The 13,165-nt window shown below is 32.7% G+C and overlaps 1 protein-coding gene across 1 annotated transcript in view; it reads right to left on the bottom strand.

The window, feature by feature from the left end:
• Positions 1 to 300: 300 nt before the first annotated feature.
• Positions 301 to 13,165, bottom strand: part of LOC130440742 (cell adhesion molecule Dscam2) — a 125,500-nt gene continuing 112,635 nt past the window's right edge. The window contains exon 28 of the mRNA XM_056774055.1: positions 301 to 12,136. Within this exon, the coding sequence (XP_056630033.1) occupies positions 11,977 to 12,136 (160 nt within the window). The 3' untranslated portion in view covers positions 301 to 11,976. The remainder of the gene's footprint in view (positions 12,137 to 13,165) is intronic.

Genomic DNA, 13,165 nt, shown 5'->3' with positions numbered 1-13,165 from the left:
TTGTTCTCATGCGTTACACTCTTCCCATTCATTCCGACTTTTATCAATATTTTTAGACTTCCTAGAATATTTTGTGTCATGAAAATAACTGTCAATTTCTTTTAGATTTCGTTTTTCATTTTTGATTCTGATTTTTATTTATTCATACTTCTTGAACTCCCAAATGCATCGTAATTCTTTCTATATTATGTTGTTTCATAGATTTAGAAAATTACATAATGTCATAAGGCCTTAAGCTGTCGCCGTATTTAAGTATAGAAACTGATCAAATTATAGGGATAGGGAAGATAAAAAATAAAATAAACACAACATTGTATTTTTTATTAAATTCCACATCGTTACAATAAAAAGGTATATATTTACATTTAAAACTGACAGTTCTTGTAACAAGTATGATAAATTTTGCACTATCAGACAGACAAAATTTTTGTGTGATCTACCATTATAAAAAACTTTACAAATATCAATAGAACTTTTTCTGTACTGAAGCAAAACCAAAGTTGGTATGAAATGAAATTGAAATATCAGGCAAATCAAAGATCTTATATTTTTATATTAAAAATATATTTCTAATTCTTTCTGATTCTCGTTTCATCTTTCCATTTGGTGACATTTATGATTATAAGCTTTGTTCATTCGACTTTGTCTTGTTATTTTTCCATGCTTTTTACGTCGGGTTTCTGTATAGCACCATCTTCGATATTATTTCGTTCTCTAAGCGTTCCACGTATCCCAACCAATTCGTAAGTGTGCGTTCACATTGGAGATGTTCAAGTGGTGAGCTTCGAGCGTCGAGCGTTGAGCGATGCCTTTTTTTTTATGTCATCGCGTGCGTTGTCCTGTTCAAATTGGTTAAGCGTCGTTTTAGTTATTTTCTAGCTTTCGAACCAAAAGAATGTAATGAGTTTGGTATCCAAACGATTATTCCTTATAGAAAGTTCACGACTACGATAATTTTAAAGAAAACAAAAAATACAAGGCGTTCATAAACTTAATAGGAATAGACTTGCTTATGGCGAATTCCATCACCTTTATCATGAACTTCGCAGTGATCCAAAAAGATTTTTTCAGTTTTTAAGAATGTCAGAGGTAACGTTTGATTACATTCTGGAAAAAATCAAGCATTGACGATCAATAATCTCATTTTGCGACGTCATTTTATCAAAGCTAGAACGTATAGATTCGTCACAATTCGACTTCATACTGAATAAAAATATAAACATGAGCGCACCACAAAAGCGACGCCACTCAAAAAAAAACGAACAAGATCGAAGGTCGAGCGGCGCGATGCGTTGTGTTGTGCTCTTTTGCAATGTGAGCAGAAAGATTTTTCAACATCGCTAGAGCGGCATCGCTAGACGCTCACCGCTTGAGCGTTGCCAATGTGAACGCACACTAACATGACGTAAAGACTACAAGGTGTGCTATAGCGCACCAGCTGGGAAGCAGCCAATGAGAATTCGCTCCCAAAACGATGCGCCAAATTAAAACATTTGAATTGAATACATGATGTAAAGACTACAAGAATTCGCTCTCAAAGAGATGCGCAGTACGAGTCGAAAATGAGCCCTCGGGAAGAACACACCTTGTAGTCTTTACATCATGCACACTAATACACCGTTAATTGTTTCCAGTATGTTCATTATTTAAGCTGTTTTCACTTATTGGTATACGTCTCCACGTGTACCATTTTATATCATTGTTAACTTTTCTGCATTTCGCAGTTACCATAAATTAAATTTTATATTTATTAATTTCATTACAAACCTTGCAGCTTTTTCTTTCAAATCTTATTTTTACTGTTTGTATTCCATTTATTTCTTATTTGAATAGACTTAAGCCGAGTTGGTACGCTATACATTAGTGATTGTCGTTGAATATATTTTCATTAGTTATCAATATATTTTTTTAGTTTTTTTCAAAAATACCAACACCTTAGTACATAGACCACTTCTTTATCTTTATTCACTAATTCCAGATGCTTTTTATTTCTTTATGTTTCTCTCTTTATTATTATCATGTTGATAAGTGATTATTTATTTCCAGCTCTCGACGATTTCTATTTCTACGACTACTAAAAATTCTTTTTCACTTTCAATATAACTCTTCTCACACGAGATCACGAAAAGCACCAAAAAGTGATGATTAGAATATTTTTGCACTGCAAGGGTTTCATTTTGATTGGCTTTAAGGAATTACTCAGGCAATCGAAAAAATCTGCCGATTTGTCCGATTTCTTTATACCATTGCTCCAATTCATACTGCTTCGCTTTCCAAGGCATACGATTGTAGTTTCATAGAGATTAAACACCCACCATATAGCCCTGATCTGGCGTCGTTCGACTATATTTTGTTCGCAAAGCTGGTAACAGCGTCGATGAAATAGAATAGACAATGTACGAGCATTTTGACTATAAAGATGCATCAAATTTTTATAATGGCATAGAAGCTTTATTACGATCTGAAAAGTTTGTGGAAATAAAGGGAAAACATATTGAAAAATAATGAGTTTTTTCTTTTTATGACCTTTCTATGTTAAGATAAGAACCCATTGACCTCATTAGGGAGGAGAAAGCGTTTGTTCCGTTGCTGAATGTATGGCCGTGTGATACGGTTCCTCAGAACGATCAGATTTTCAATCCTTTCTATTTACATTCATTGTTAAGTGCGGGTCTTCTTCTTTCTTCTGGAACTTGAAATCGTATTGATTCTATACTCTTTTTTGCCGAAGTTATTGTCCATCGTATATTTATTATTATATGCTGATATAAAAATTATCGGACTATAAAAAAGATAAATTAACGTATAGAAGATCTTTGATCATTTCAAAAACGCTTCTTTGGTATTTATTCAATACAATCTAGTTCTAGACGTGAGGTGTGTTCACGAGAGACATCTTTTCATATTAGGTAACAATCTATAGAATCTATAACATGCACTGACATTTACCCATCTGGAAGTTAAGGGAAAAACTAACCTTATAATTCCCTTTAAAGGCACCGACTGTGAATTTAGCACTAAATAATGCAAAGACGTTGTATCACAAAATATACCAAAATCAATCACCTATTTCACTATTAAAATTGATTCATAGTTATTATCAAGAATGTTTCGATTAATCTAATTGAAAAGTGGCCTTGGGTTAAACTAATACTTTTGCCGTAAGTGATTTGTGGCTTCTTAAAGAGTTGCTACTTGAAAAAGTGCAAAATTTCTTGCTGGAAACGTGACTTAGTTGCTTTTTTTCGACTATACATATACAGTGTTGTGTTTTTTGATCGATTTAATCGATCTTTTTATTTCCATTTTTACTGCGAAGTAGCTTCTTAAAGAGCTGATACTTAAAAAAGGGCGAAATTTCTTTTCGGAAACGTAGCTTAGTTGCTTTTTTTACGACTATCAATGTGCTTAGTAAGCAGCATCGGTAAATGGTGGAAAATGAGCAGGGTTCTGCCTAAAGCTCTTTTCACTTAATGAAAAGGGTTTAACTCAGTCTAAAGCTTTAAATTTGCCCTTGTGCCTTTCAGGTGCCACTGGATTATCATTTTGCAATCATAAATAGTATTCACTCATGTTTGACAACTTGTATACAACAGTGGAAATTACAAATTAACTGTTCGAAATTTTTAGAAGAAATCTGAAGATATATGAAGTCCTCTTAATACCATAAAATAAAAAAATTACGAAGCAACCGAACTATGGGACAAAATAAAAATCTTGTTTACCCCACGGTAGTCATTTTGAAGTAGATCACAATTTTCTTAGATTGCTTGATTACTTGATGTTTTGTAATGTCAGAATAAATATCATTTGATTTTATCCTTGTGAAATCAATTTTTTCAATACTTAATATGGTTACGTTTCTTTTTCGATGTGATGCGGCCTTCCACTTAGAGCTATGGCACTTCTGAAATCTGCGCGCTTTGCAGATTGAGAAATTTGTCATTGAGAGCACATCCTGTATTTATATTAGACAACTTGATATTTCAATAGGGTTGATTAAATCCGTATTATCCACGAAATACGTTTGTATGAATAAAATGTTTATTTGTCGCTAGATAGGATGTGATTTAGAGGACTCCTCCATTAATCAATTTAATTCATCTTGTTTTTTGCTGACAGACTTGCATGCAAGCAGTGTCACCACAAGTACTGCATCATAGTACAGGAGTTGATAAAAAAATTTGATTGATTCAAAGATACGGTTCTTAAAAAAGAAATTTTTGAAAAAATTCATATTTTACCAAAAAGTACAAAGAAAATAAAAAAGAAATATGTAGAGAATGAAAAAATCCTTTCCACAGGTATCATTGAAGTTGCAATTTTCGTTTATTGAGGTATACCAGTCACGCTTTCGAAAGGAAAGCTTCGAGTATATTTTCAGTATCAAAAAACAGTAACAAAAACCGTTTGTTTGCAGTACGTTTTTATTGCGCCACCTTGTACAGCAAATTTTCGATAAATTAAACTCAGATTTTTACGAAGTGATACGAGTATTAGTTGGATTATAGTGAAGTGAAATTGTCGATTTTTCTTGCAATATTTAGTCCTAAAGACACATAATGAGTGACAAATCAATCTACTAAGTATAAAAAATTTTACAGCTTTCAGCTACAAATATTACATCACTCAATAAGTCGTGTGACTGACACACAGATGGCGCTGCCATTATCAAATCCATCTGACGTTTATGAAGTATCAGTTTTCAGAAGTCTGTGTGTAAAATTTCATGACATTTCGATTGATCAGAAAAAATTGAAAACCATTTAAGTGAAGCTACTTTTGTTATTTCCAAAATAATGGATTGTTGATTTGTCATTACTTCTTGATGAAAAAAAAATACTGTACAAACTCAGCAATGGCTTCAAAAGTGTTATCCGGACTTTGTTCCATCGAAAAGAACCATTTTTTATTGATTTGCTGAATTTACGTGGTGGTTACTACGGAAAATATAAAAAAGTCCACAAATTGGATACATCTAATCGTAAATTGAAATTGTCTTTACAATTATGCAGAAACATTTGACCACGAGGAAGATTTTTTCAAAATGTGTGTCACGTTTATTTACAGTCGATCAAAAACAAAAACGTATTGATGTTACAGTCATGTTTACACACAATAAATCAGATTTTTTGCGTCGATACATGATGATGGATGAAACATGGATCTATCACATCACATCGGAATCAAAATGATTACCATCTGACGGACTGCAGCCGGTGAACCACGTCCGAAAGGTCCAAAGGCACAACAGTGAGCTGGGAACGTTATGGCTACAGTATTTTGGGATGCCCATGAAATATTGTTCATCGAGTTTTTGGATCGTTTGAATGCAGAAATAAAGGCCTCATATGTCGAAGAAATGACTACTGTTTCACCAAGACAATGCACTGATTTACAAGTCGATGACAACGATGGTTAAATTGAATGAATTGCACTGCAAATGAAGCTGAAGAAGCAATTGCCGAAACTGAAGCCTATTTCGAGGCAAAAGATAAATCCTTCTACATGCACGGCATCGAGAAGTTAGAGAAGCATTGGAATCGATTTTTTGGCAAAAATGTGTTTTTATTAGTTAGTTACACGACTTATTGAGTGATGTGTTATTTATCAACTAAATCTTCAAAGAATATTTATTTTTATAACAGATATTTTATTCAGTGCGCCTTTTTACATCAAAATATTACAGATACATTACTCTCAAAGAAATATACATGGAAGCTTTACAGTCTGAGTGTAACTATTTCGAAAAACAACGTATTTATATGATTAATTAATTATATATTTTGAACCATTAGCAGTTATAACTTGAACATTTCGTTTATATTTGACACAGTCCAGTAAATTAATACCCGCCTAAACATTATCTCCTGCCATGGTATTTTTGTTCTATTCAATGGTAAGATGAGGTTTTTCAAATAATTTTATCTGATAAAGGGAAAAAATAGCCTCAAAGTCTCAAAAAAGCTTAATTTTGATATAATCACCAGGCGGCGAAGACACAAAAATATTTACAAACCAAACAGGCTTTTTTATCAACAACAAACTGTTGTAATCGCCTCATTTCTTCTATTGAATGTGACATTGAAGTCTTTTAAATCCATTTCAATCTATTTTTTCTCTGTGAGGATGGATTAGAATGTGTTCTATGGGTGTTTCCATAGAGAGCAACTATGTGTATATAACAGTGAGTAAATAATTAGAAAACATCGCGATCAAGGAAAATTTCATTGAACTCTAATAATTATAACAAAACTCAAAAGTTTTTGATAGACTAGGTATTAAGTGGCTGGTGGACAAATCGACCAGGTTAATGAATTACTGCTAAAAAGTGGTTCAATACATAATTCAATTAAAAATATTTGGTTCAAATGTTTTCGCTGCATGTTAGTGTATATCGAAACGTTACAATGATTATTTTAGGTTCTATGCTGAATAATATTAAGATTTTCATCGCAATGAACCATTTCTTAGAATTTTCTTTTCAAAAATTTTCATTTTATATATCAACCAAAATAATCTAAATAAAGATTGTTCAAGAGACTCTACGTTTTTTAAGAGATGAGCTGCCTGTGATGGAGAAGACGACAATGATTATGAAGCCGTATGTGTTCATGAAATACCTATATACTGAAGTTTAAGTTGTTTCACATGCCGTTGTGTTGATATTGATATTTTGCCCTACCCAACAGACAAAACTTGTTAATTCAAGTCTCTTTTCTGGGCAACATCGATGATTTAAAATTCGGCGTGTCACGGTAAATACTCATTGAGCCTCAATTCCATATAAAACCTCTAATATAACTGGACCAATACAGATTGTAGAGGTTAAACAGTACTGAGTACTACTCTGAAGCAGTATTCAGCGAAGCCCTCGAAACTACAAATGCAGGCATAAAGATCAATGGAAACATAATAAACAATATTGTGCTAACAACTATGGGGTACCATAGGTTCCAAAGTAAAGTACTAAGGTGTCTCTAACGAAGTAATTCACCATGACATCCCCCTAGGATCCATCAAAGAAGTCATTAAATGCGTTAGTGCCAAATATAGTGAGAGGTCATCTCATCCCAATGCTATCCAATCAGTTAAATATGAGCGACTATAGTGAAGTGCGAAGGTCGATATTCTTGCTGTTATCCGATCTGAACAAAGATACTTTTAGATATTAAAGACATATAGCCCTCGAGACTACAACTGCAGGCATAAAGATCGATGGAAACATTATAAACAATCTTCGTTACGCAGATGTTACTGTGGTAGTGGCCAGTAGCCTACTTGAATTTCAATCTCTTATGGACGTTATTATAGAATATAGCGAGAAAATCGGCCTATATATCAATATCTCCAAGATCAAGCTATTGGTATTCTCAAAAATACAAAGAAACGCCACCCTAAGACTCCATGGAGGGATCTCTAAGATACCTGGGCACGCTCGTCAATCAGCAATGCGATACAAAACTCGAAATCAGATCAAGAATTGAGTAACCGCGGAAAACATGAGGACACTTCTGGCAAACCTCAGCCTGGAACTCCGGACCAGAGTGCTTTGCTGTTACATCTTTCCGATTATACTGTACAGATGCGAAAGTTGGACCATGGATGCGGCCTCCGAGAAGAAAATTGATGCGTTCGAAATGTACGCATACAAGCGAATGCTTCGGATATCTTGGACGGAACATAAGACAAACATAGAGGTCCTGCAGCAAATAGTAAACATAAAGAACTTCTCACGACGATCAAGGAGAGAAAGTTACAGTGCGATATGAGATTCTCCGCCTGATAATAGAAGGGAAGATCGAAGGCTCATGGCTGAAAGAGTTGCGCAGATGGCTCGGACAGACGTCTACAGAAGAAGAATGGTATGTGATACTGAGTATGCCTTCTTCCAATTAGTCACTTAATCGTGACATATTAATATTTCATAAAGAGAGATATAAATTAGGATTGTTAATTGCGAAGTTCTTTTTTTAATTAGTTCTGAGAATTGATTCATTACATTTACAACAGAAGTTAAAATCTGTTTTATAACTAATTAAAAAGTTTTGTTTTTCTATTTATCAATATTTTTCAACATTTTAAAATGTTGTTTTGTTCAAAACTCCTATGAAAAAATGGAAAAATATTAGGTCGAATATTGGAAATTTTCTTTAACACTAATTCGTTTTTCTTGAAATATCATCGATGGAGATAGATATGTTTCAGTATGAATTCCTTACAATTATACAATATTGGGTTTATCAATTATAAAAGTGCTAATTAGTCAGTCTTGACATTTAGACATGTGACTTTTAACAGTAGATGTTAGTTGATACATGATAGAATTGTGATTTGTGTTAGATTTTTTTTCAGACCTAGATTATCAGTAGATATTGATTTGTTAGCACAATCAAAATGTACGATTCAAATATCAGTTTTTTCAACTCAACAGTATTTGTCCATTACAAGATTCACAGTATACAGAGTGTTTCAAAAAAGGTGATCCCGCCTGTAGAGTAGATAGAAAAACGAAAGATAATTGGGGTTTTCTCAGTAAAAAATTTTCGTAATCAAGATAAAGAGCGTTGAAGAAGAAAAAATTATAAACATTTTTTACGATTTTGCCGCAACTATTGGCAACGTTGTATTGATATTGTTTATCCTTTTCTCTAAAGAGGTGAATTCACCCTTGTAGCATAAAGTTTTTCCTTAAGATACGACCAAACTCTGTAATCCAAGGGATTCAAATCGCGTAACCGAGGAGGCCAATGAATCGGAGCTTCTACACCTCTACCAATCCATCGATTCGGAAAATGATTACTCAACCAATTACGACACCTTCTATCAAACCTCCATTGTGCATACAAATAGAGATCTTCGCTCGTTCGTTTAACATTAAATCTTCTAATATCTCGAATTAGTGATTGTTTAAAAAAAAAACAGGAACATATAATCATTAAAAGTTCCAGGTAAAATGTGATAATCTATTAATTTGTTACCTAAAGTTGCTGCCCAAACATTAACTTCTAAATCCGTATCGAAATCTAAGAAATGAAAACCAGTGAAATAGTGAACAATGGAATTATGATAAAATTAAAAGCAAACGACCATGGTCATAGCGTGGTGAACAGACATGGCGATCTGAAATCGATTAATCGAAGAATCTATTCCTCGGACCGAATAAATCGATTTTTTTTATATCGATATGTTGTACTAAATCCACATGCAATTTTTTCTGGTTTGGTAAAAACCATAAAATTATTTACAATTAGTTGAACACGTAATATTACGGTGTTGCCGGTGGAAGGGTTCATTACTCAAAAACTACTTAAGAAAAAGCAACTCTCTACATGTAATATACTTGAACTGGAAAGTGCTTAAGCGAAGAATTTAATCATTATCGCAGCCAGATGTTTCTTTATTATATGTTTCTCGTGGATGCCTTTGCTCAATTACCACCAACATCGCAAGTGATGAGCAGAACCGCTCGGATCCCAATACACTTCCTATTATCGAATTCCCTGAACTGAAAAATCCCAGATTCCACTAATTAGAGCTCCCAGAGATTGTTTATTATGATATCTTTCTTGTTTTTCATATTTACATTGTAAATACAAACTTCGACATAAGAGAATCGATCTTTTAGGCCTCGATTTTCTTATGAATCGATTCATCAGGCTACGATTCAAATCGATTTGAAAATCGGTATTTTTGGAAAGAATTGCTATCCCTAGTAGTGCAATGATCGAAGAAATGGAAAGCCTTGAGTTCTGGTAATGTGCATATGGTGTGATTGGAATTGGAGTTGGCTTGCGAACGGAGTGCAACCACACAATTTCTGGAAATTCAACATTCTCGTGTTTAATTTTTAATTGATTATATTGCATCTATTTTATTGTCAATGAATGAATAGTTCAGATTCAACGCCTTGAATTATCAAAAAAATTTCGAAACTATAATATATATATAATATAAAAGCCGTTTAATAGTGAAAATCGATAAAATAGCAGCAACTTCAGATTAAAAAATTATTTAGTGGAATAGAAAAGGCTCAAAAAATTCATTCCATAGTTTCTTTAAACATTAGGGTTCGAAATGTGCCTAAATAATTTTTTTTTCAAAATATTGAGACTATGGATTATAGTATGATTGAAAGTACATTTTGATTGTTCACAGAAATAAGTTTTTTTGGAAAACAAGTTAACTCTTTGCAAATAAGTCCATGATGTCTTATTTTTGCATGTAAACAATATTTTTCACTTTTTATGAGTTATTGTTTGCGTCAAAATTTTGAGAAATCTTTTATAATAAAAATATGGTAATTTATAATGAAATAGATGTTTGAACTCTTTCATCTTACGTTATTGTTCATATAAAATGATGATGGACTGAACATTTTGCATTAACTGCTGACAATAATAGGTAAGTAAGTTTTTTACAAATATAGTGGGGGTTTACTAAGAGCTTTTGTGTTTCCTCTACCTAAGTATCGTCTGCCTTGATGAAAACAGAATTTCAAATAGTTTTCCCTGTTTAGCGAATAGAATATTAAATTTTTTTTATGTTTTCTAGAAAATTTTATTCTCCACAAATCGCTCTGAAAACTTTGTGGTAAACAAAAAACTTATACAATTATTTTTACTCTATACCTTTTCATTTATTTATTACAAAAAATAGCGTTGCACAGAATATTCCATATCCAATGTTGTCATTAAAAATTTCTGAAATTATTGATGGTACCAAACGGTGGATAAAGAAAAGCAAAAAAGTCTTAGACGCGTTTTAGATCTACGAAAATGGACCGAATTACGGATCTTTAGGAAGGAAATATCTTAGGGAATTGAACTTTTAACGTTAACAACACTTCTTATTAACCTATTTACTTACTAAGGCTTTTCTAACCTTGATAGTTGGTGGTAAGACGTGTCTGAAGTCTAGATATGACGTAGTATCACTTTTCCAAACTATCTTATATTCTCTTTTTTGTATTGTTTTCAGTATTATCTCATTCATTTCAACATTTATTTTTCCTGTAGCTATCTAACTTCTTCATGCCATATTTTTTTGTTATTCCTTTCTATTTTTTTTCCTTTTCTTGCTTCTTATATCTGGAAGCACGTCTAGCTTCGTTTCTTCTATTTTCCTACATTCTTTCTGTGTGTATTATTTCGTATTCTGTGATTATATGAGTGTCTATTCTTCAAGAACTCGTGTTTATTCCATATTCCGTTTTTTGAGGCATTGACTTGTTACAGCTTCGCTCAATTTATTTTTGTATCCTAGTTTATAATCATTTCCTTGTAGTAGTATAGTGCCTCTATAATTTTGGCATTTATTTGTGACTCCGTTCTCATATACTGAAACTAATCTGACGTTTTCCCAGTATTAGATACAATCTTGAATTGAATAGAATACTATTCAAGTTAACAAATGTTATCAATTGTATTGGCTGGAACCTCTGTATTAGGAATTAATATTGGAAATAAGTTGAACTATAAAAGGGGAATCCAACTCAAATTTGTATTTCCAAATATTACGAGATTTAAATTTAAAAAAATGCTTTTTAGCATAATTTGAACTATTGGGGTCCATATTTTAGTTTAGACTTCCCGTATACAACTTGGTTATATTGAATCAGCTTTTTCCAGAAAAGAGAAATGGGAATCAAGAAATAATAGAGGAGGAAACATTTAGAGCAACTGTCATAAAAATGAGGTAACAGGTGAACGTGCCTGAGCTATTAGTACAAATCAATTTACAATATATTTATTTTAATAAATGATACTAGTGTATTGAAATAGATAGAAATTGCTGTAAGACACAAATTAACATAATCAGATTTAAGAATATTGTGAAATACTTGAGGAATTTATGAGAAAAGAGTTAACTTGGAAAGTCAATTAATAATAATAACGACTCTGTTTTAGCTTGTACCTCAAACATTATCCTAATCATAAATAGTTTTGTTATGATGTTGATAATTTCAAAAATGTTTCATACATTTATCTGAAACGCCTCTCTGCTCAATTTGGTCATACCTCGTAGCGGTTTTTTACCTTTTTCGTATTCAGATTCACTCAAATTTCTTGCTGTTAAATCTGAAAATCTCGAGGGTGGATGTATGCGTTCGTTGAAACTTGGAGCATGAGAAATACTGAAAAAACTCGTGATCAATACATACATAGGAAAAAACCATTGTTCAAATTGAAACGAAATTTAATTAGTCTGCTATATTATTAGTAGGTACATAGAAATATTCGTTAATATTTTTGCTGATATTGTCTGAAAAAGTTGAAAAAGATTACAAAATATGTATTTAATTTAGTTCAATTAAATCAAATGGTTTTTTTCTAATCATATACCTACGCCGTGGAATCTTTATTCAGTGATTTTATCTGTTATAAGTAGAAGATTATTTAGTTTATTTAGTTTCATAAAGAAATTCTTGAATGCATGATAGGAGAATTCAATATCTTTTCAATATTTCGCAATAGATTGTGCATTTATTAAGTATAGACTTGTTCATGTAGACTTTATGTTTGAGGTATCCCCGTCAAATCAGGGCTACGTGGGGGCCGAGGGATATCATATCTTTTGGAAATTAGTCTTGCAGGAAACATCTGACTCAAAACCGCCATAGAGTCATTCGATGTGTGACAGATCGCTCCGTTTTGTTGGAACCAAGTTCTCGTATTTACTATTCTTGATCTCGCAAGTTCTGTAGTCAAATATCCCTCTAACATCGCAACATAGTGGTCGGTGTTAACGGTGATGTTTCATCCTCGTGAATCTTCAAAGAAGAAAGGGGCAATAATTCCTTTGCTTGAGATTACTGCCCATACCGTTACTTTCGGACTATGCAGTGGTTTTTTTTTCAATTTTTGGATTTTTTTCTGTCCAATAACGACAATTTTGTCGTTTTACGAACCCATTTAAATGAAAATGAGCCTCATGTGGAAAGAGGATGTTGTCAAAAGTGAAAAACCGACTAAGCATTTCTTTAGCAAACTCCAACCTTGCACAAAGTCAATATCTTTTAATTTCTGTGATAACTGGAGCTTATAAGGATGCAGTGTAAGATCCAAATTCCAAATTTGCTGTAAACTTCGTCACTACAAGTTTAAAGCCGCCGAGTAGACACATGCGGATTTTCTCGTACTGACTCCTTCACCCTATCAATATT

The sequence above is a fragment of the Diorhabda sublineata genome, chromosome 2 (genome assembly GCF_026230105.1).
Source record: "Diorhabda sublineata isolate icDioSubl1.1 chromosome 2, icDioSubl1.1, whole genome shotgun sequence".
NCBI classification, from domain to species: Eukaryota; Metazoa; Arthropoda; class Insecta; order Coleoptera; family Chrysomelidae; genus Diorhabda; species Diorhabda sublineata.
The sequence above is the reverse complement of the archived record's forward strand: the minus strand, read 5'-3'. Positions and strand labels throughout refer to the sequence as shown.